Source organism: Micromys minutus, assembly GCF_963924665.1.
Source record: "Micromys minutus genome assembly, chromosome: 16".
In the NCBI taxonomy this organism is placed as follows: domain Eukaryota; kingdom Metazoa; phylum Chordata; class Mammalia; order Rodentia; family Muridae; genus Micromys; species Micromys minutus.
In genome coordinates, this window is record NC_137985.1 from 35,879,979 (window position 1) to 35,904,309 (window position 24,331).

Consider the following 24,331-nt stretch of genomic DNA (forward strand, 5'->3'; position numbering starts at 1 on the left):
GAAACAGGAATCACTCTGGCCACCGTCAAGACACATAAATGGAAAAAGGAGATCAACCACACAGGAGGGAAGGGAGAAGGACAGATGTGTCGACTTAAATGAGAATGTCCCCCATTGCATCTGTGCGCTTGGTGTCTAGTTGGTGATGCTTACTGGGGAAACTAAGGAAGTATGGCCTTACTGGGGAAAGTGTGTCACTGAAGGATGGGCCTTGAGGTTTCAAAGCCATGGGTCATTTCCAGTTTGCTCTCTCTTCTTGGTGCTTGCATTCAAGATGTGAGTCCCCAGTCACTTGTTCCTGACACCATGCCTTCATTTGATTTTTTATCACAGCAATAGAAAGAAACACTGTGTAGCTGTGGGCCAGGCTGGTAACGATGGCATTGTAATTTATGGAGTAGATTCAGATAACATTGCATCTCTGGGGTCTATGTGTGTGGGGACACTGGTGCCTATAGCAGAAATGACTCTGGGATAGTTCAGGTCCCTAGTAACTCAATCTAGGCTTTGGTGTCAAAGTATCTTACAAATAATTGTTTGGACTTTAGGCTGGAGAACAAGGCCATGTTGGTTCTCTCTAGTAGGGGAAAGACCCAAAGTGCTTACCTTTGGCTCTGTGGTCCTCCTCCTTGGGACATTTTCCCCCTTCCCACCACTTCCGCTTTAGAATCTCCAGTCGGTTGTTCTCCTGTAGTTGGAGAATGGCCAGGTCAAACTCATCCCGGAACACTGAGCCTATGGAGTCAAAAAAAAATCCAGGGCATGATGATGCTGTTCTTCAGACACATGACACTGCCCTTCCCAGTATCCTTTCTAGCCACTCTGTCACCCTGAACCTTGGGAGGGGCACAGCAGGTAGCACCTGTCTCCAAGACAACTCTTCTCTAGCTCCATCTTCTCTGCTAAAAGAAGGGTTTTCTAGTTTTCACAGCCTCCTCAGCTCCTCCACTTCCTTTCTGCCACATGACTAACACGGCCATCTTATGTCCAAAGACCCCAGCACCGGCTGAGTAATGGCTTCCCAGATATTTGTGTTACCCATCTCCCTGTTTAGCACCCTCACTTTCTAATTTAAAATAGTAGGCCTATCAGAACCCAACAACCTGCGCAATGACACTCAGGAAACTGGATGGAGACCTGCCTGTTAGCCTCTAGGAAGCCACCATGTGATTTCATGTGACACAAACCTCTCAGCAAATGTCCAACTTTCTACTTCACATCTATTCGTTTCTTGGACACTTGTGACTATTGCCACAGTACATACTTTACAAGTATTTACCATAACTAGTCATCAGTCACTGAAAGAAGAGTTAACAAAGCATCCTCTCATCCATCTGCATGGAGAAGCCAGTCACCAGATGTCCCCAAATTTCATAAGTTCAAAAGAGCCTACTGCCTTCCAATCACTTTGTGTCCCTATTCCCCCTTCTCCACCAAACAGAAGAATTCCTATCTACTGGATACAATTCTTTGAATTTTTTTTCCAGTAGAATATGGTCGAGGAGTTTTGGTTCTAGAATCCATGTCTTATCATTAAAAGGGGAGCTTAAATGAATTCAAGGAAAGCTAAATGTCCTGCAATAGGTAGAGGCCTATGATCATTAAGAAAGAGCTGTCAAGAGACTTGGGAAACTATTCAGTTGCCCACTTTGCTTTCCCAGTCCCTACAAAGATCCTGTGTAGACAGGCACATCTGAAAATGCCTATGATCTTCGGTAAGAGAAAGAAGCCTGAACACAGCAACGGGGGTTTTCACATTTAATGTGGGTAGGAATCACCTGGGATTCTGTTAAATGGGATCTGATTCAATGGGTTCAAGACAGGACACAAGAGTCTGTAATCCTGGTGAGCTTCAAGGCCGTACCCAGGCTGCTGGGTCAGAGACTGCAGGACTGCATGGTCGAGGCCTCCCTTCTTTAGGCACAATTATGCTGAGAGAGCCCACAACAAGCCTGCAGCCTTGAATGCATTTTTGTCATGGATGTTCATGCACAGTCATCTGTAGAACGGGCGTAATGCGCACTTGTAGTGAGCGAGTACACAAACAAGTTGCCCTGAAGATGTGGACAGATGTTAGACTAATACTATCTAGATTCTAAGACAGTATTCCACTGCTGCAAGTTACTTCCACCCAAACCCATAGTAGCCCTGGGGCTGCAATGAAGGCAGTTCTGTCCGATCCCTGGTTGCTTCCTCAACTCCAGAGTCATCCGATTCAGTTTCCATTTTTCCCTACTGGTTTTCTTCTTTTCCCTGGGTCCAACCACGTCACTCACTCTGTACTTACTCCCTTTCTTCCTACTGGAAAAATGGCATGGAACATAACCTCAGGGGATCTGAACTATGCCTCATAATTGGCTGTACAATGCATAAGTAGTTACATAACGTTCTCTGTCTCACTTAAGATAAGAACATGAGCCTCCCCACAGCACACCTCTATCCCATCTATCCTGTGCCTGCAAGCTGGGTGACTCATACCTCAGTACGGTCTGCTCTGGGAAGTCCTATGTTTGAAGAGAAGAATCCTAGGTTCAAGGCTTCCCTTTCTAGTTTATGACCTCGAACAATTCCTGTTCTCTATAGCACCTATATAGCCAAATCTACCTCTCACATGACACAATTAAGTGTGATAATACTCATAAAACGGTATCATGACATAGTCAAGTCAAAAGCCTTTCTCTTCATTTTTTCCCTTGGTGATAAATAAAATTTTCTAGAGCTGGTTTCTTTCACCTCAACTACGTGTGGTCAAGTTTCCTGCAAAAGGAAGCACTTGACATTTAGGCTAAACTTATTGAATCACTAAAGTATTACCAAGGTGCACCCCAAGTTCATTTCAGGATCTACCCCACCATCTTGAAAGAAAATGTCAGCCAGTATATTTTCTAAAGAGGCTTAAAATCTGTAATATTAATGGGCACTGAAAAAAATATCACCGTAAACAGAGTCTATGAAGGTTTGCCAGTGCACAGAGTAAAACTTCCAGTCACAACCACTGGTGTCAGACCTGATGGTGTTCAGAGAGTACTTTCATTATTGCGGGCTCATTTTTTTTCTTTTCTAACCAGTGTTCTAAGAAGCAATCTGCTTCTACCAAATAGCACAGGGAACTATGGGAATGATGAGGACAATGATATTCCCCAATGGAGTCTATATGTGAGACCCCTGGGAAGGTACACAACCAACTACAACCCTAACCCACACAGTGACTCGCTGAGTAGCTATGAGAAACTTAATTCTATTACTTGGATAACTGAGGCCCGGAGATGTTAAATCACCTCTCTGAGGTACCGTAGCCAAGTCTCCTTGACTCCAAGACCATTTTCATTATATACCAAGGTGTGAATGAACTCTGCAATTTATAACACTTCCAGTCAGGGATAGATCAATCCAAGGACACAATATGTGACTACAAGGTCTGCATGCCAAGGATCGGAGCTCTCACGTGTCTGATGTCTCTATATCTTGATTCTTGCCTGCCACCTTATTCAGGAACAGCCTTACATCAGGAGAGCTCAACACCCCGCATGGAATTACCCAGAGCTATGCTTAGATTCTCCACAATCACAACAGCTGAATGAATCTCCTGATTTCCTGGTAGTAGAGCTATCAGCAAAGTGAATGTCCTTTGAGAAGCCCAGCTGTGGCACCATTCTAGAAGCCAAGCATCTTAGAAGATAAGATGGCACCCAGTAAATGCACGGTACACTAGTGCCCATTCTCAATGACCCACACCAAGTAGGAGTACACAGAGTAGTGAACTCTACAGAGAGTTTAATGCTATCTCCTGTGACCTGGTTAGTGAACTACAATCAGCAGGGTGTGTTCATCTTAGCACTGAAGTGCTTTTTTCTTCTTGCGGTTAGTGGGATGTTAATCAGCAGAGACAGGGCCAACATGCCAAACTGAGAGACAAAGAGAACAAGACCTGAAGTCTCTGCTGGGGTTTCAGTACTCTCCTAGAGTTAGAATTAGTGAAATAAGTAGACAACTAGTTATTCAACTACTGATTGGGGAGCTGGAGAGATGGCTGAGTCAGTAAAGCACTTGCTGTGCAAACATAAGGACCTGGGTTCAGATCGTCAGCACCTATGTAGAAATGGAGCCATGGTGGCGCACACCTGTTGATTACAAGGAGGGACAGGAGGCAGAAATGGGAGGATCTTGGGGCTTAGTCCAGCCAAAGCAGTGAGCACCAGATTCAGTGAGAGATCCTGTCTCAAAAGCTATGACAGAACAACTGAGAAGACATCCAATATTAACCAATGACTTCCACGTGTGTGTGCATGTGGACACACACACAGAGACACATACATACACATATAGACACACACAGAATTACACACATTCAAACACACACAGACACTGACACATACAAATACAGATATACACACAATGCACAGATACACACATATACATATACACACAGACACATACACACACACATATGCACTTATTTCTGCTTAGAGGTACATGTGCAGTCAGGTGGTGGTAACTTAGTCCTTTAATTCCAACAACTCAGGAGGCAGAGGCAGGCAGATCTCTGAGTTCAAAGTCAATCTGGTCTACAGAGTTCCAAGACATCCAAGACTATTCAGAGAAACCCTGTCTTAAAAGAAAACAGAAAGAAAGAAAGAAAGAAAAAAGAAAGAAAGAAGGAAAGAGAGAAAGAAAAAAGGAAGGAAGGAAGAAAGGAAGCAAGAAAGGAAGGAAGGAAGGAAGGAAGGAAGGAAAGAAGGAAGGACAAATACATGTGCTTGCTTGATTTTTTTGTTTTATAGCCATAAGGAAGCCTACCTAAAGTTGTTCTCAAACCTGTTGGTTCTGGAAACGGGCTAATAGATTCTAGGCAGTATTCAGTGGCTTTGGCTCCCCTGACCCTGCCTGGAGGAAGCTATACCCAAAGGTTGTCGCTCTCCTGCATACCGACTGGCATGCCAATCCCATAGCCCTTGGTGTCCAGCAGGCCCCCGATCTGAGTGAGGTTGCAGTTCCGCTGACGGTAGTACTCGTTCATGGTGGACTCCAGCAGGAAGGCGTAGTTGGAATTCAACACCCTGGCAATCCCCTCCTCGGTGCTCTTCACAAACACACTCGGCTGTTTGGAGTACATGTAATTCCACATGCGCTGGTAGGTCTGGTACCGGGAGTTCTCGGGGAGAGCATCGGAAGGAAGCAAGGTTGGGAAATGAGAAAGGAAACATCGGCTTACAAAAGGAGGACATCAGAGAATCATGAGATGAGCCCTTCTGCTGCTGTACCCCACATCACCACCAAGCACCCCGGGTCACTGCCATTGCATAAGGGAGGAGAGACCTGTCCCTTTAATAGACGACCAGGAAAGGACTTGAGGTCCCGTAAGTTCTGCCTGCCAGTTGATCACCGGTTCTGTCTCAGCTACCCTCCAGAATTCCTTCAGGACCAACTTCCATATCAGGCAGAATTCAAATTCTGGTTATAATCCCTCATTGTCCCTCACTTTGGGACTAATAAAGAGACAGTCCTGAAGAAACAGTGTAGATATCTGCTACCTACCCTAAACTGGTGTATCAACTCCACAAGTCAACCAAGGCTGGCTGCTGTTTTACCAATAATAACAAGATAGAATTCTGGGGGCCCATCCAAACTCTATTTGTACAAAGCTTTCCCTGTCCCTATGCCAACAGGCACAGAGATTCCTATGGAAAACAGACAGCAGGCCTTGGGCCTCTCTCCTGTGAAAACAAGCTTCCTGCGTGTGAATTGGTTAGACACCACAAGCCCTCAGGGGGAAAATCTTCCCTGGAGCTCTAGAAGCACACAAAACCTGCTATTATGTGTGGCCTGTTTCTGTCAGCCCTGGTGATCAATCAGCTTGGCTGTCATTGAACACTATACGATGTCAGGGGCTTCTCCTAAGACAAGGTGATATCCCAAAGAACGCAAATGTGTCTGCTCCAGAGAACCCATCAGTCTAGGAGAAATGACCAGGACATCTTCATCTACATTTCTTAAACATTGGTCACAGGCACATTATTTTAACTAGTGTGCGCATGCACAGGTGCACGTGTTTATGTTTGTATGTAGGCATGCATGTACAGGTGAACTTGGGGTGTCTCCTTTCATATTCTCCACCTTTTTTTGATGCAGGGTCTCCTCACTGAGTCTGGGGCCCACTGACTGATTGACTCTACTGCTGACATGTGAGCTCTGGTTACCACTAGTTTTTGTCTCCACCCCATGTCCAGCACTGGGTTACAGGTATGCATGACCACACCCGCTTTCTATGCGAGTAGCTAGGAACCCAAACTCAAGTTTCCTTGCTTAGCATTTTACCCACGGAGCCACCCCACCCCCAGCCCCGCATTATTTTAATCTTGCTTTGTCTAAGTACTAACTATAAAATCCAACTCGCTTTTTAAAATTTAAATGAGCGTATCAGCTCCATCCAATGCAGTAAATGTAAACAAGACTGCAAGCTTGATCCACAGCACATAGCGCACATAAAACAAACACAGAACTATTATACATTTAGAAGGTTCCATTGCATTAGTTCTAAAACCATCTCAAGTATTACCAGCTGCTCATGCGCAACAATATGGGATAGGTTGAGATTCATACAAAATCCTCCTGAGACCTCCTTCTGGGGAAATTTTTTGGAACAGGAGAAAACTAGGCCCCAGGAAGACCTCTAAGGTAGATGCTCAAAAGAGGAAATGGGATGGGCAGAGTTGTTTTGATCTTGAATGCACATGTATCTCAGCTTCCTTCTGCCCTCCCCCAGGTGGTATTTACTTGGAAGAAGGTCATGCTGGAGCCTCCGTGAATCGTGCCGTACTCAATGGTGGTCTGGTCAGCCAGGTCATCCACAGACTCAATGGGCACTTCCATGCGCTGCACGGTCAGGAAGGCTGCCAGGTTGGCCGTGTATGATGAGATGATAATCAACGTGAATGCCCACCTATATAGGAAGACACCAGAGAGGCTTTGTTGCCCTGGCAGTCCCAGCAGGCTTAGGCTCCTGAGCCCAGTCCTGGAGAGAGCAAGTATCTTTCTTTGGAAGAGGTATCAGCTCAGTGTAGGGAGGGGAAGGATTCGGGATATACCATGTCAAGGGACATGAACCAAATCTGTGAATGTTACCTGGAAGATAATAATTGGCTGCCGGTTTTTTTTCTTATTTATGAAATGTAATTACTTGTCATTCAAAAGAGGTATGGTCCATACACACGATTGTCTGGGAACCATCAGAGATGAGCTAGTGAATGAAGTGAGGTCTTTGTGCGGATCTGCACACTGCCATGTTCTGAATACCTAACATGAGCAACATCCACCACTACCTCAGCTAATTCCTACAACTCGGGGAGGCGAATGCACTATCTGCCTGCTGCAGGAAGCACACAGAGGCTCTGAGAAGTACCTTGATAAATATGGATACGGTTGTACACAGCCACGTCTAACGACCATTACGGCTGGGAAGTTGAAATTGGAAAACCTCTGACAATGGACGAGCTGCTTCAGACTTACAAGCCTATTTTATGGAGTCCCTAGAATTTCATTTGAAATTTGAATAATTCTGCAATGCAGGCAGCATATATGCCAAACGGCAGTGTGTTCAGTCTGGTAGGTTAAGCAAGCTCTTCCCATCTGCTCATTAGGCTGGATCTACATCAGTAACCTCCTTGTGTGTTAGGGGCTCAGATCTAAACACCATGAATCAGGCTGAAGAATCACCAATTCTGGATCAGTGGCGTCTGTATTCACAAGGGCTTACCCAGTATGCAGACACTGATATGTTAACGCGTAGCATTTGTCATGGGACTCAGCAGCTGGCAGCTGCCAGGTGGATTTTCAAGACCAAGGAATCCCATTTTCCCTTTTGTAAGGTTACCAAGAACGCCAGCTGGATGTCTGCCTAGGGAGACACAACAGGCCCGTCCACTAGCTCAACAGATTCTTATATGCTAGACCACAAGGGAGGTGGACTGTTTTGGTTTTTGGATTGTTTGTTTGTTTCGCTGTTGTTCTGGTCAGCAATATGCTAGCAAGGAATGTCCTTGTTTTTTCTGGGTTTATTTACCTAATAAATGGAGATAATGGTACCTGCTCTACACATCTCTGTGTCCTGGCAACAGCAAATGAGGTCCTACGTCATTTGTGACCAGCAATCGAGAACAAACTAGATGAATACGAGAGCTAGAGAAATTTGGAGAGGCCCCCAGGCTGGCAAGGGGATAAAAATCATCTAGTTGCTTCCCTGATGCTACCTCAAGTAGTAGTGACCTCTAAGTGACAGACTTCCCTCCCTGCTCAGGACACACTCTCTGTACCCACTTCAGCTCTTTACACTGGGGCAAGCCTGGATACACTGAGGAGAAACAGAGTTAATGGACCTTGAATGTAGACATGGCCTCAGAGCTGTGTAGGAGCATCTCTCCAGCTCATGGCCACATTCTAGTGCTTGATATTTTCTGGGTGAAAAGTAGGTGTTTAGGGCCATGGTCATAAGGGCAAGATGTCATTCAGATCAAGTGATCCAGTTCAGGACAAGCTATCCCAAGGAGTTGATGGGGCTGTGCCCCTGTATCTGAGGACATTAACAGTTGGAAAGCCGACATTCTTCTGAGCCATGTGACATTTTCTTCTGCCCCTGGTCAGGGCAGGTCATGGTGGTCCTACCTTCTGATCCTTCACTCCCCCAGGGGTCTAACTAAACCTTGACTTTAATAATCTAAGAGGTCAAAGGGCAGAGACCCTTGCTGATAACTGTGGACAGGGGGCTAGTAAAGGTCTCTCATGGTGGCCCTTTGTTCCTCTCCCAGCATGCTCTGGAACACTGTGACTCAGTCATCTAAGGTCTCCGGAGGAATGCTTCCCTTGGCGCAGTGGAAAGTCTATGGTAGATGTACCAGGCAAAGAACACCGGCCCCAGGCACATCAGTGGTAAAGAGCACCCTTTGGAAGGAAAAACCCAAAGGAATGAAACGAATGGATGTTCCTCTTTCAAGGCTTCTGCCCAGCGTTCCTAGGCTTTGAGGATATTTTGTGACTGTCTCTGCTGAGATAGTATCCTCTTCTTGGGGACACAAATCCCAGTTCTGTATGTTAATCTACTCAGAAACTTCTTGGTAATGCCTGGGAACAGGCAAGCCTCTTGCCCAAGTGGCTTAAATCCTGCCATATTTGCCACATGTGGGCAAATTAAAGCTCTAGAGAGAAAGTGGTAGCATTGTCCCAGCTCCTAAAACAACTCTCGTATCTGTTTCTAGACCAACTGATGTGACCTAGGCCCCAGTAATCAAGGATGAAAACACCTCAACTCCTTTTCTTTTGGCTTAAAAATGGGCTGAGGAGGAAGCAGGGGGACTAAGGCTGTAATTTCTGAGAGTTACCCCAGTCAAACCTATTGTAGATTGCTAAGAGAAGATCCAATATGTGTGTTTTGCAAACTTGTCTCCCTAGGCTGCATATGTTCTTCATGACCCTAGTTTCTACATCACTTCTGTAGGTTTTCAAAGAACTTTCCTGTGTTGGATCTTTTGCCTGTTAGAGAATATAAGAGCTTGACCATTCCTGTAGCTCCTGAGATAGACAGGTCAGCCTCACAGCTGCTGGAGCTTTGCTGCATGAAGCCTTCAACTGGAAACCATAGGCTGTTGCCCAGGGAGTACTGGTTGATCAGAGGACAGAAGCTGGGAAAACTGGGAGGGGAGAGCAGCCAGCAGTCTTTTCCTGCAGGGACTTTACAGGATGCTTATGTGCATAAATCTGCATATGCTCTCTCTTGGTCAAGCCACTCAATCACAGTGATTTTTTTTAGGTCAAGAGGTAATTTTGCTATAAACCATTAAGGCTGTTTCTTCCTCTCTCTCTCTCTCTCTCTCTCTCTCTCTCTCTCTCTCTCTCTCTCTCTCTCACTCACTCACTCTCTCTCTCTCTCATTCTCCTTTCCTTCCTTCCTTCCTTCCTTCCTTCCTTCCTTCCTTCCTTCCTTCCTTCTTTCCTTCCTTTCTCTTGTCTTGGTTCTCCTCTGTACCCAGAGACAGGGCTAGGTGCTAGGCTAGAGTAGTAAAGAGTACCAAACCTTCATCCCCTCTTATCCCACCTCCCACATCTACACTGCCCATCATCCTCTGAATTTTAAGACAGCTGGTTCACTTCTAGAGTCTACCTGTCAAGACAAATCTGCTCTCCTTGCCATCAGAAAGAGCTAACTTGTTTCTCCATGTAGTGCTGGCTATCCTGGAACTCCCTCTGTAGACCAGGCTGGCTTCAAACTCAGCTCTGCCTGACTCTGTCTTCTGAGTGCTAGGACTGAGGGCATGCACCACCACCAGGCCTCAGGTCTCTATTTAGTCCAGTCCCCTGCTCTGCTGCCAGGCCTTACCAGACACCACTGACACAGCGGGTAGACAGAGCTCGAGGGGCGATGGTGGAACCTTGCTGCATGAAGCCTCCAACCGGAAACCAGAGGCTGTTGCCCAGGGAGTACTGGTTGACCAGGAGATTACACCGGCCCTGTGCACAAGGATGTGGACTGTACCACTCATAAGGAGTTAACCTGCAGGAGAGAAGACCATATTCCTGGGGTAAGGAGGGGTAGACATGGCTGCCGAAGAACAGTACAACTCATCTTCCTGGCTCTACCTGTGTAGCGGAGTCCAGTACTTCTCCTTGCTATGCTTGGATTCCTGGATTTCTTTTTCCTGTGGAAGGGGTGAGGTGGGTTGGACTCACTCCCTTCAATAGTTTGAGAAGCCGATGTTTCCCAAACAATTTGTATTGAATCCTTCAAAGAAATACGTTTCTCCCTTAAGTAAACTCAGGTGTTCAACCCCAATATTTAAAATGACTAAAAGTGATGGCTTTGTCGGAAAGGTGGCAGCATCAGGGCTGGGCAGCCTGGAAGGGCCCTGGCTTTTTCATGGTGAGTTCCCAAGGAAAAAAGGAAAAGTTTCTAGGGTCTCATAGGGCCACAGCTTAAACACTCTAACCCTAGATCCATATAGTTCTCAAACCCTGGCTATGTCAGACTTCCGGGAAGGCTTGTTTTAAAAAGCCCCCATGTGACAAGGCCTGTGAGCTGCGTGAGGACAAAAAACCTGTAAGGTCCCGAATGGTGTGAATGGCCCTAGGTCCACTTCCACACTGACAGCCACCAACTCCCTCTCACCAGATGCCCCGTCCTAAATCCCTTGGAGACCCAGAGGTGTCTGTATTAACCCTCCCCCACCTGCTGTGAGGCACCTCTGATGCTGATGATCTGACCTGGGCATGGCTGCCTGAAGTTTAACTTTTCTGCTTTAAAATCCCACCCGGAAGTACAGCATGTGAAGATGAAAGCACCACCTGTCGGAATGAAGAGGCACTGGGGCTTCAGAGTTCTCAATGTCCACGAGTGTCTGAAGGCTCCCAGGAGCCTCTGCACTCTGGAACCCGAGTGCAAACCGCTGCCTTGGAGCAGAATATCCCAGGTTTGCATAGCGTGCAAATACGCAGTCACATGATTAGCCTTTTCAGTGCCTTTTCTGTTTTTGTTCTTTGAGACAGGGTCTTGCTCTAGCCCAGGCTGGCATGGAGCTTACTTATTACCTAGCCCAGGTTAGACCCAAATGCATGGAAGTCCCTCTGCCTCAGCCTCCTACCATAATAGACTAACACATTTTCTTTTGTTGTTGTTATTATTATTTGCTAGTGCCAGATTTGGGACTGTGTGTGGGTGTGGTGGCCACCAAGGAGGGCGGGTGAGTCTCCCTTGTGTGTTTATACAGGAACAAAGCCCTAGGACCCTTTGCAGAGCTTTATCGGTGAATTGAAAGCTGTGTAAACTCCACTAGACCCAACTGTCCGCACGGCTCAGCCACAGGGGGCCAAAGAGGATCTCAGAGCAGCAGCGGAGCCTGGATCTGGAAGACAGCTTCGGAAACAGGGCGGCAGACAGCACTGCGAAGTGGAGAGCGGCAGAAGTGTCAGACAGCATGCGAGCTCCCGCACCTCACCAGCTGTCACTGACAACAGATGCTTGACAGTGGCGATGCCTATGGGACCCAGAGGGGTGGGTGGTGCACAAGAGCAAACTCCGTGCCTTTGAAGACTACTAGGTGGCCACAAAGGCCGTTTGATTCTGCCTTTGATTGCTATGAGAAGAGGCACACTGGGAACATGTAAGACTCAATACATCCCTGTTGCCTCTCTTGAATGGAAAGAGCATGGGTTCCCCAATCCATAGAGGGAACACAACCCAGGGAAGACCCCTCCCCCAGTGGGACAGAGCAGGGGCCAAAGGATCATCTGGCCCTGAGGTTGTGGTCTGGAGACAAGAAGTCACTTGCAACAGAGCCTCTGTTGGATTTCTAGCTCATTCTAAGCTATTCTTTGTTTCCACTCAATAGTCCCCCGTGGTAAACTGAGGGCTGAGCTGGTGGTGGGTGGAAGGTCTGTCTTGAAGTTCAGGCTACCTTAGCCTGATCAGGGGCAAACAACCCCCTCTATGTAGTACAGTCTTAGGAAGTTTACAGCTTAGGGATACCCTGGAGTTCTTCCATATGACCAGGAACAGTTCCTGGCTTCTGGGAGCAAAGGAAGGCTAATTTTCCCTGGCCCCTAACCCTGACCATTTCTCCCAAATCGTTACTGGGCACAAATGTACCCTCTTGTTGCTTGCTACCCTCTGTGGTTTTTGTTCTATGAGACAGCTGTGTTTTCAGTGGCAGAGCCAGTGGCCTCTGGTCCCCCCTCCCCTCACTCTCCCCCCAACTCTGTCTGGATTTGCAGGCTCCATTTCTTGTCATTCAGGACTTTAGGGCAGATCATGGCAAAGATAGATGCCAGGGTACCAAATGCACCATGTTTAATTAGAGCCATCTTCCTGTCACCCCTCCCTCTCCTCTCTTTCCCAAAGCTCCTATCCAAGTTGGGGTGGGTGGGAAGGATTCAGGAAGCCAGAATACAAAAGCAAATCCAGACAAGCAAACCTGTTTGTGCTGCGCATGGTAGGGAACACATGCATGGACAGATGGACGGGTAGTGTGAGGTTGACAGCTGGGCAGAGAGCATTTCAGGCCCCCAGTCCCCCTGCCATCTCTATTTGGCACCAAGGTCTTCTAAACCATCCTCTCCTCCTCCCACCCACCCCCCGCCCCATGCAGTTCCCAGAGTGGACACGAGGTGGCGGTGTGAGGACAGGGAAGGGAAGGGAAGAGTACCGAGCCACCAGGAAGAGGACACAGCTGACAGCCAGATAAGCTAGAAGCATGAAGAGCCAGACTCCTGGAGAAAAGGGGTCCAGAAAGGAGAAATAGCCCGGTCTGCGACCCTGAAAATAGAGATGAGAATGAGATTCACTATACATACTCAGTCAAAACGGCTTTGGGCAGGGCAGGGCATGAGCGTTGGCTTGGACCTAGCATTTTGGGGAGACTCTGGGTGATTCTAAGGATGCCAGGGATGATGGTGTAGCCAAGGCTATGCTGCTAAACATCTTGTGAGCTCTGATCTACAGAGAAAACAAACAGTAGTCTGGGCCTGCCTTTTCCTGGGATGACAGGGCTTTTTGCTGAGTAAATCTGCCAGCCCTTGACACCTGTGACATCACACTGCCCTGGGGCTCAGGAGAACCTGTGAAGTTGCAGTACCAGGGTCTGACCTCAGCATCCTCTCTGATATATGCATCTTTCTCCTGAAAGTGTTAATATGGCAGGTTTCCACAGCTTTTCTCTCTGCACTGTGCCCTTAGATAATGATGGAAACAAAGTCCAGAGGGGCCCCTCAGTCGATTATGTTCATTTTCCTAGTGAAGAAAGCAAAGCCCAGAAGATGCACCCAAAGTCACACCATGGCAAATGGAAGACTTAGAGACATATCTTCTAACTCAAAGTCGCCATCCTGTCCCCTCATACTAGAATGTGCTTGCAGCTCCTGAGGTTGGAGCTGGGAAGTGAAAATCAACATCAAGTTCCCACCAGGTCTCACAAGAAAAGCAGAATAGAATGTGGAAAATGGTGTCAAGGTGTCTGCTGACTATTCAGCTGTGCAAGTCCCCGATCCTGTCTGGCCTCAACTAGAGTGGGGCTAGATCAGACCCACTCTCTGAAAGCCGCAGGCTTGCCTCACTACCATAGTTTCATTTTTCATTAAAGAGAGCTCACATACACATCTACATTCCTATCTTTCTAAAGGAAACGAACACCCTAGATCAGAATGAATGTCTGGTCATGACTCCTTTGGGGGAACCAAATGACTCTTTCACAGGGGTTGCCTGAGACCATCAGGAAACACATGTATTTACATTACAATTCATAACAGTAGCAAAATTAGAGTTATGAAGCAGCTACAAAAATAATTTTATGGTGGGGAGGGTCACCGCAGCATGAAGAACTGTCTCACAGAGTTGCAGCATCAGGAAGTTTGAGAACCCCTGCTCTAGATGGTCTGAGCAATCGTTGCCTCTGAAGATGGGGTGTGCACTCTCCAGCCACGTTCCACTGTCAGCTTTATTTCTTCTGTTTACTACAAAAAAAGCCAGGCTAGATACTGTTTAAGGGACATTCGAAGCAGAAACGCTGTAAGTTTTACGATCTTACATCCACACCAGGACGTGTGTGGATGTAATTAGAAGTCAATATTACGTTCAGCCAATCTATGAGAAGGTCTGCTTTCACACTTAAATCACATCGGGAACAACAGCACCTACTATCTGTAATGCACCGTCTGCCCCCATAGCTTTCTGTGTGAGTGACCCCATGGTACCTGCATAGCCTCATTTCCCAGTGACTTCAGCTTTTCTGGGTGACTTCTCATTCCCTCTCAGAGAACCATGAGAAACATCCTCAACACTCTAGGGAAGAATTTTACTTTCCCCTGGCACTAAAGGGACTTAGAGATGCTTTATTACTTGCCCTGTTACAGGCAGTCATTCTTGGGACCTGCAGTCTTTCATCAATGTGACCAGAACCTCTTAGGAGGCCTTTATGAAAATCATTTTCTTCCCCTGTATAGCACAGGTCAGGGAGAATCCAAGTGCATTTCCTCACAGTGCAGGGATGGTTGATGTTCACACAACGCTTGAGTCCAACAGACTGGATGGGAAAATGAACCTGAAGAAGAGGCAAAGGCTAGTAACTAAGGGAAAGGAACAAGAAGAGGAGGAGCAAGAGGGAGAGGAGCAGCATCAGGAGAAGGAGGAGGGGGAGGAGCAGCAGGAGGGGAAGGAAGAGGAGCAGCATCAGGAGGAAGAGAAGAAGAAGGAAGAAGAAGAGGAGGAGGGAGAGGAGGAGAAGGAGGAAGAAGAAAGGGACAGGATAGAGACTAGATCATGAGTATGTTTTCTCCCATCATTACATAAATCCTCTAACAAGAAACAAGGGGTTCAGGGGCATCAGAATCTGGGTCCCTGGTTGCTCATTCCAATGTCGACCAGAAGCATCTTATTTATCAGCCTAGCAGCCAGTGGCAGACAGAAAGATGCAGAGTGTGAAGAATCCACACAGATGATGCAGAACTCAAAGAAGATGGCCTCGCCTATGCTTCTACTGCAGCAGAAATCACTAGCTTGGTCCAACTCTCAGGGCCTCTTTTGGTTCCAGACTGCCTCTAGATAAATATACGAAAATCCTATTTGACCTGTTAAAACTGTTTTACTTTATGTCTTTCAAGGGTGAGACAGCCAGGAAGGGGAAAAAATCTTTCATTGCTGCTTTCTGAATTTGAAGCTCCATTAGACGTTCCATGTCAGAAATCTATACCTGATTTTATCACAAGCGGTGAACCCGAGGAAGATGGAAGGACTATTTAAAGCTGCCATATTTGGTTAGGAGTGATAAGAAAACACGCAGAGCTGTGAGAAAAACTCCCAGAGACTTGGGTTATACGATGTGATGCGGGACATCACACAAACAAGAAATGAGATGTAGACATGGCCTCGCTAGAAAGCTGTCTGTCACACTGGCAAAGCAGCCTCTGATTTCACCAATGATTGACACTGACCAGAAAGGTCTGGACAGTCATTGAAGATCTGGGTCTGGGTTTAGGCAGCACACTGTTGAGATACAGCAAAGGAAGCATGCTTCTTGCAAGATTCTGAAGGTCAACCAGTTTTCCTTTGTGGATGTTTTGATTGCCTCCTTCTTCCCAAGAAATGCCCCTGTCACTGGGACTTGGAACAAATTATGATCACATGCCGCAGGCATTTCTTCAAAATACTAGCCTCTTCTGAACTCAAGAGAAGAATGACAGTGACAGCGATTCTCCCGGAAACACTCGGTACCTCACTATGTGCTCTCGATTGCAATACCTGAGTTTCCATGTGGACAGAAGGAAGAACTGGGCCCCGGGGAAGCTGTGTCTCACTGAGATCACTGGCGATGGCTTTAATTTCTCTGGTAATCACTCATCAAGCTGTACCATCAGCACATCGCATGCTCCAGTCTCACGGCAGCGGCACCAAGTCTTGTTTGACTCTTAATGCTTGCAGCTCGCTCCAATACACTCCCTAATTAATCCTGGGCCTTCTACCCAGCGCCAAGAGAATCCCGATTTACTCGATCCTTCCCCGTTTACAGTACTCATAGATGTTATTTATCTATCCTCATCATCATTTGTTGTGACTCTGTTGTTTTATAGGCATTTGTATTGACTTATGCAATCAATATAACTGCTGACAGCAAGCGTGGCCAGTGCCTTTAGGTGAAGGCAAGCATTCTGAATGCGTACAAGTAATGTTTTATGTATCCATCTCTCTCCATACAGACATAGCCATAGATCCGTACTGTGGAGGTCAAGAACGGGCCAAGTCCTGCTGGTGAGATTGAAAATTAGAAGCGGTTCCCTTGGCTTTTGGACAATGCTTCAGTCTGACCCCAGCACAGTTGTCATCTTTGGCGATAAGAGGATTGGTCACCAACTAGCCCATGGTCCTGGTTTGTGGAGGTTGTTTAAATTGTATCATGGCAGTGGATCTTCTCCTGTGAAGTATGTCAGTACTGCCTTTTATTCTTAATCGTCTATGAATTCAGATCTCTGTGTGTTGGAAAATGATATTGTATAAAGAAAGTACTCTCCTTCCTGAAATCTGGGGTCAAATGCACGGGGACACCAGTGCCAGATAATGCATAATAAGTGGTAAAACAAAAATGCTGACTCAGGAGTCGAACTGCCCAGGTATATGGTGGTGTTCTAGTTAGCTACAAGCTCAATCATGAGGGGCTTCTTAATCCATGGATATTTACGTATTCTTTGTAACTTGGGGGTAACAACAAATCTGACGTTATAGAGTTATTTTGAAGACTGAAGATATAGTAAAGAATGTGTGTGTGTCCCAGTCCATGTTCCCACACATTTTTCTCTACCTAATGGCAGGCAGAAATAAAAGGAAGGATGGTGTGTGACAGGGGAGGGGTCTTCCTTTTATACCATACCGATACCTTCCCCTAATGGACCAGAAATGCTACTTTCTTTCCCATGGTGACACAGGATAAAGATATTTTAGGAGGAGGCAGCCATCTGGCCACTACAACTTCCCCTAATCCTTCAAGGTCCTGTGGTTGTAGCACGTGAAACAGAAGGGCTCTCCAGGGCTCTCAAGGGAGAGAGGGCAACCCAGCCTTCATCCTGAAAGGATGGATCTCAGAAACCAGTGATCTATTTGTTGTTGCTATTCCTTTGTTTTGCTAACCGAGACAAGTAATCTCAGCTGGACTTGAATTCACTGTGTAGCTCAAGCTGACTTCAAACTTAAGATCCTCTTGTCTCTGCCTAGTGAGTGTTGGGCTTATGGTACTGTGTTGTTATTCCTGCCTCTGATTCCAATCCTTAGAACTATGTTCCACTTCAGCTTTCACAAAGAAAGAAGCAGACAGGAGGCAGTTGCTCTTGGAACTGTGGAAGGGCAGGATGCCGTGCCTCGACACCATTCCCCTATACATGGCACCAGTGATGTCAACTCTTCTCCTCTCTGTGACCCATCTCTACAGCATGTCACTGACTAAGGGTTGCCATATGATCTGTGTCATGTGTTCTGTGTACTTTTGAGTGTCTACAGAATGTAATAGCATTTTACAGAGTAGTTTCTTGCTAAGACAGTCAACTCCTAGGAATGGATGGTGGTCAAGAGCACATCCTCTAGGGTTGAAAAGGGAAGGGAATAGCTTATCTGTAACTCAGCCTGAGAGAGGCAGAGGAAGTTATGTATGACTGTAAAAGCTCTGTGGTTAATCTGCGGTATGTGTCTTGTACAGTGAAGCCTAGCGTGCACTATGCTTTTAAGCACAAGAGGATGAAGTAAGCAAGCTACTACTTCTCTTCCTCACAAAACACCTAGTTAGTTGGTTGTCAATACATCTCACACCATGTGAGACAGTATGGACACATCATTCCTTACTTCTCTTCTTGGAGATCAGGCTTGGAGACACCCAAGTTCCCATTCTTGCGTTAACTTTGACTCACTGAGTAGTGAGTCCTAGGCAAGCCACTTACCATCTTTGGGCATCCTTTTATTTTCTTCTTCCATAAAAGCAAAACACCATGATACACATGAAAGATGAATATGATTGTTAGTAAAACAATGCTGATACAACATCCTGAGCTCCTGAGGGAGATGTGCTCCATGCACATATAGCCAATATTAATATGACTATCCAGGGATCCATATTTCTACTGGTGGGCTATGATATCAAGTTACTCAGCTTTAGGGACTTGGACACAATTCATTTTTGACCTCCTTAGAACAGATTGTTAAGTTAGAAGTGACTCACTGGCTGTCTTAGAGCTATTTTCTATGTTCCTAGACAGCCTTGCTGAGATGAAACAAACCGTCCTGGAAAACAGATAAAACATACAGCAAATGCTAGGTACTAACTCCATGTTGGCATTTATTTCTCTTTCACTCTTTAATAAATGCCTGTCTTCTTTACTCTCCTGTTGCTGTGAAGGAACACCACAAGCAAGGTACCACTTATTAAAAGGAAGCATTTTAGTTAGGGGTTTGATTATAGTTTCAGAGGGTTAGTCCATGATATTCATAGTGGGGAGCATGGTGGCATGCAGTAAGGCATGGTGCTGGAGTAGTAGCAAGAAAAGATAACCTGATTGGCAGAGAGAGAGAGAGAGAGAGAGAGAGAGAGAGAGAGAGAGAGAGAGAGAGAGAGAGAGAGAGACTGACTGGGACAGCATGGGTCTTTAAAACCTCAAGCCCACCTCTAGTGACACACCTCCTCCATCAAGGCCACACCCCTCATCCTTTTCAAACCGTTCTACTAGCTGAGGATCAAACATTTAACCACTGGAACCTGTGGAGGCCATTTTCATTCAAACCACCAGACATCTATTACCTTTTCTTTTATTGGTTTGTTTTTAGAGAAAAGACTCTAGCTGAGAGCAAAGGTAAGAAAGAGACCATGGGACTTCCCTATCCAGGAGTATCAGGCACTCAGGCTGGCTGGAGCTCTTGCACAGCTTCACAGATCTCACGGATGGAATCCTCAGATAAGAATGAGCCTTGAACAAGCATGTAACCAATGCATGTCCTTTATGTGGGAGGAATAGACATTCTACATCATGGGATGAGTAATTGACCCATTTGGGACCTGGAGACAGGAAACTTGGCTTCAGCACCGGCTATAGCACTCATGTCTAGGCTTATGGGTTCCGACCTCCTGATCCACACATTCAAACCCATCGCACCCATCTCTGGCACTGCTGCACTCAACCAGAGCCTGTGTGGAAGTGTCTCATAAATCAAAAGCTGTGCGTCAACATGCTATATCTTCGACATCAATCCAACCTCCCTGAAGAAGCCAACATGAAATTATTTAAATGAGATTTACCCATTTGGGGGTTAAATGGACCAAATGTTGAATCCCAGGTTGAGTTCTGGCACATTCCAATAATACCTTACTACAACAGGCAGGGAGTGCTTGAGGAATACAAAACTTACTTTAATATTAGTTTGAGCAAAACCATCATGAGGTAAATTGATGCAACGGGGGGAAAAAGACAGAAAGTCACAAGATATACTTTGTCAAATATGATATTTTTTTCCAGGCTGTTCTCTTCTCTTCTCACGCATAGTTGAGAATTCACAGTGCGCATCAATGCCTTACAACTCTTGAAAACAAAATCCCCTTGGAGATAGACTACTAGACTAAACACTGCACTTCTCATTAAAAAGAAACGAGTTAATTTGCCAGGGGACTCGTAAGCCTTGAACTCCATCCATATCCTGGCACATGACTACCAACTTTGAAGCTTCAAGGCCACCCCAGAGTCTAAAGGTCCAACCATGAGTGCATGGCGTAGAATCCCATCTGGTCCCGGCTCCTGATGGGACCTCAGATGAATGCCGTGATGGTGACTCTTCACTAGCAACTTGACTAGATTTGGAATCCCCACTATGTGACACAGCTCTGCAAATGTCTGTGAGGACATTTCTAGAGAAGTTTAGCTGAGGAGGGAATCCCTACCCTGAGTGTGGGCAGCAGCATCTCATGGGTGAGGTGGGTCTTAGATGACAATAGGAAAGACAAAAGGTACCAAAATCCATCCCTCTCTGTTTCTTGATTGGGAGTACAGTGTGATGAGCTGTCTCACATTTCTTATGCCAGGCTTACCCTGCTGTTACAGACTATATTCTCAAACCAGAAGCCAAAATAAGCCCTCCTTTCTCTTCTTGGTTGCTTTGTCAAGACTCTGTCACAGCAGGAAGAAAAGTAATGAATACAGATTCTGTGTTGTACTTAGAGTGTGTAGACATTGCCAGGGAAAACAATAAAGTCAGGGGGCAGGTATGGCCCTGCCCAGATGGATTATATAGCAGGCTGCCTAAGATATCTGACTTTACTTTATTTCTATTCTTGAGACCAATTTGGATAAAGAACAGAAATAAAAATGTAAATATTTTTATTGCATGCTAGCATATGGGACCTCCCTAGCACAAATTTTGTTTCTGGGGCTCAGTGTTTCCCGACTGAGAAGATGGTACCCACTGACACAGAGTCTCTGGATATGGCCTTCATTTTCCCCCTCTCATTCCCACTTTTATCTTCACGCCTATCAAGTAATACTATATGTTCAGAATCATCACATTTTCTACATCAGAAATCCTATCTAAAATTCTAGTCTGGCAAGACAGTAGCTTTTCTTTCTTCCTTTCTTCCTTCCTTCCTTCCTTCCTTCCTTTCTTTTGTTCTTTCTTTCCTCCTTCCTTCGTCTTCCTCTCTCTTTCTCCCTCCCTCCCTCCCTCCCTCCCTCCCTCCCTCCCTCCCTCCCCATTCTCTCTCTTTCTAAATTGAAGGCACACATTTATTACCAGAGAAGAGAAAACATACACACAAAGTCTGGATTCTTTCTCTTCATGCACTAGTTTTCCAATGAAGTCCAAATACCAACTAGGAAGATATTTATAAGCACAATCTTCCTAACATGGCCCTGTACTTTGGGGTGGGCTTCTTTTTATAGAAACAATATACTGCAAACTAAATATATTCCTATGGTTTTCAAGAAGCTTTATAGCAACTATGTATTAACAGAGAAGACTTTTTAATGCAAAATATTATAAAGGTGATACAACTGTGTGCCTCTTAAGTGTTTAATTATTTGATTTGAACAAGGAAATGAGGAGAAAAAAAAACAGTGGTGGAGACCAGCCTGGCTTTATGACTCTTTATACTCAGTCCATTCTACTTTCACGTCATCTCCAATTAGCTGACAGACATAAGTGACACGGTAGGATGGAAGCATCTGGGATGCTTGTGATCTGTGGCTAATAACTGTCCATTCCAGCATCAACAGCAGACAACCAGGATTAAGCCCAGAATTTTCACCATTATTTCTCAGTGAATGTTGATGATGACTGTGGTGTTTGGTTGTGATAGTAAGAGAATGGGAGACACTTTCCCATTGAGAAGACTCCAAGCTACTGCAGTAACAGCAGCTGATGTTAGAGAGAAGCAGAAAAAAATAAAGATTACCTAGAGTTTGAGCACTGTTGTGGGCGAGGAGAGGGGAGGCAGCTTAGGTCGCTGAATGGAAGTACTATTATCTAAGATGAGGCAGAGGAAGAGGAACCAGCTTGCTGAATGAGACTATTCAGAAACAGTCTCCAAATACCCCAGGTCAACAGATGCTCTGGCCAAGCTTGCTAATAGTCTTCTATGTCAGGAAGTTTTTCCTTAGATCTATCTTAAACCCATCCTATTGAAAGGAAGCCCGTTCCTACTGTCTTGTGGATTGTCTGTTCACCAACCAGGTGGAAGGGAGTAGCCATGTGTGAAATATATATACTGCTGGAGTTCAGAGAAGAGTCCTTGCTTAGAGTGGCATTATCTAGGGAAGGAGGTGAGGACAGGGAGGGAAGGGGAAGGATGAAGACAGAGCTTTTAGCTGAGGTGATGGGGAGGCACTAGAAACATCAGGAGACATGGTCATTTGGGTGCTAGGAATGAAGAGTTACAAAATGTGGGTCAACAGTAAACATCCCAAAGCCAGACTCCTTAGCTGGCTTGTCAATTGGCAGGAAGTGTTCAAATTTGGTCTTAGAGATGGCTGAACAGGAACTTATTTGGTGATGTAAGGAATAAAGAGAATATATCGTAATGGATGTTTAATGAGCTATGTGTGAAACAATTTGAAAAGTGTTGGGAATTCATAAATTGTTTCTGATAATCTTTAAGTTTTAGAAACATGTTAGCCACCACTTATTATTCTCGAGGGTGTGTGTGTGTGTGAGAGAGTGTGTGTGTACACTTGAAGTGTGCCTGTATGATGTGTCTGTACTGTGTATGTGTGATGTGTCTGTATTGTGTATTGTATAGTGTTTATGTGTGCATTTGTAGGTATATTTCTATGTGTCTGCATTATGCATGTGTGATGTGTGTGTAGTGTGTGCACTTGTAGTGTGTATGTGTGATGTGTCTGTACTGTGTATGTGTGATATGTATAGTGTGTGTTTTATATAGTATGTGTGTGGTATTTTGTGTGTTCATACATGTACTTGTGAAGGCCAGATGCACTATTGCATGTCTTCTCTTACCATGATTGTTTTGGGGACAGTCTCTCACTGGTCCTTGAACTCTGTTTCAACCATACTGGCTAGTCTGTGAGACTCTGTTTGCCTGTTTCCACCTCCACAGCACTGGAATGCAGATGCTGTCTTAGTCAGTGTTCTATTTCTGTGAAGAGACACCTTGACCATAACAAGCTAGAAAAGAAGCATTTACTTGGGAGCTTGCTTAAAGTTTCCTGGGGTTTGTCCATTACCATCACAGTGGGAAGGAGGCAGACATAGTGTTGGAACAGGAGTTGAGAGCTTTAAGGGTTGCACAGGCAGCAGGCAGAGAAAGAGACTCTGGGCCTGGCCCGGGCTTTTTAAACATCACCATCCTCCTTCACCAAAGCCAGGCTACCTAATCTTTCTCAAACCGCCCTACTCTCTGGCGACTAAGCATTCGAATATATGAGCCTTAGGAAGCATTTTTATTCAGACCACCGCATTACACCATTACACCAAGTGTCTCATGGGTCCAAGGGGATCTGAACTCAGGTCCTTAGGCCTACACACCAATCACTGTGCTCACTGAGCCATTCTGACAACTCTCCAGAGGCTTCTGCAGTTATGCTTAACTGGGATTCCACTATGCAATGCATACATTTAATACAAGGTACACAAGGAATACATCCGCATTTCGTGGTTCTGTTTTAAAAATGAGTAAGTAAATAACAACAGTTCTTGACTAGGCACTTATACTGAGTGAAGTACTCTGATGTTTGCATAGAGATTTGACTGCAGGCAGATGCTCACCTTTCGGTAACAATGACTCATTAGTCAGGTAACCTTATGGACATGGGAAGAAATAGATTCTAGATCATTATAAAGGAGAACAAATTAGCCATATCGTTTGCTCAAAGATAACCATCAATCAGAGAAAATTCACAAACCAGTAAACACCTATTTACTTAACCTTAATTTCATCACATCGGCACTATTGCTTTAAAGGCAGCATCTCCGTGTAGGTTCATACGGGGCTCTGGTGGCAGACTTTGCCTGGCAGATGCTAGCGTCCTGATACAGCTGCACGCATTCTTACTAGCTCTCCTTAGCTTCAGCCAATTTAGGAATGTTCTCTCACCAATTGAGTTTCTGGAACATTCTAAGCATAGTGCCTCACACGCAGAATGTACTCAGTAAATATTTGTTGAATAAATGCATAAACTGTCAGGTCTGCTCAGTGTAACTTGTTTGTGCCAGAACTCATATTTCACTCAGTTTTGCCTCATTATAAATTAGTTCTGAGCAGCTGTGTGGCACACTCGAGACTCCAAGGTAGGGCTGGAGAGAGGAGGAATTCCAGACCAGTCTGAT

The 24,331-nt window shown here is 45.5% G+C and overlaps 1 protein-coding gene across 1 annotated transcript in view; it reads right to left on the reverse strand.

Moving 5' to 3' along the window:
* Positions 1–24,331, reverse strand: part of GRIK4 (glutamate ionotropic receptor kainate type subunit 4) — a gene marked incomplete at both ends in the record, with an annotated part of 286,472 nt that overhangs the window by 15,441 nt on the left and 246,700 nt on the right. The window contains 5 exons of the mRNA XM_080929959.1: positions 607–735; positions 4,927–5,152; positions 6,775–6,940; positions 10,367–10,540; positions 13,185–13,294. Coding sequence (XP_080786085.1) covers positions 607–735; positions 4,927–5,152; positions 6,775–6,940; positions 10,367–10,540; positions 13,185–13,294 — 805 coding nt within the window. The remainder of the gene's footprint in view (positions 1–606; positions 736–4,926; positions 5,153–6,774; positions 6,941–10,366; positions 10,541–13,184; positions 13,295–24,331) is intronic.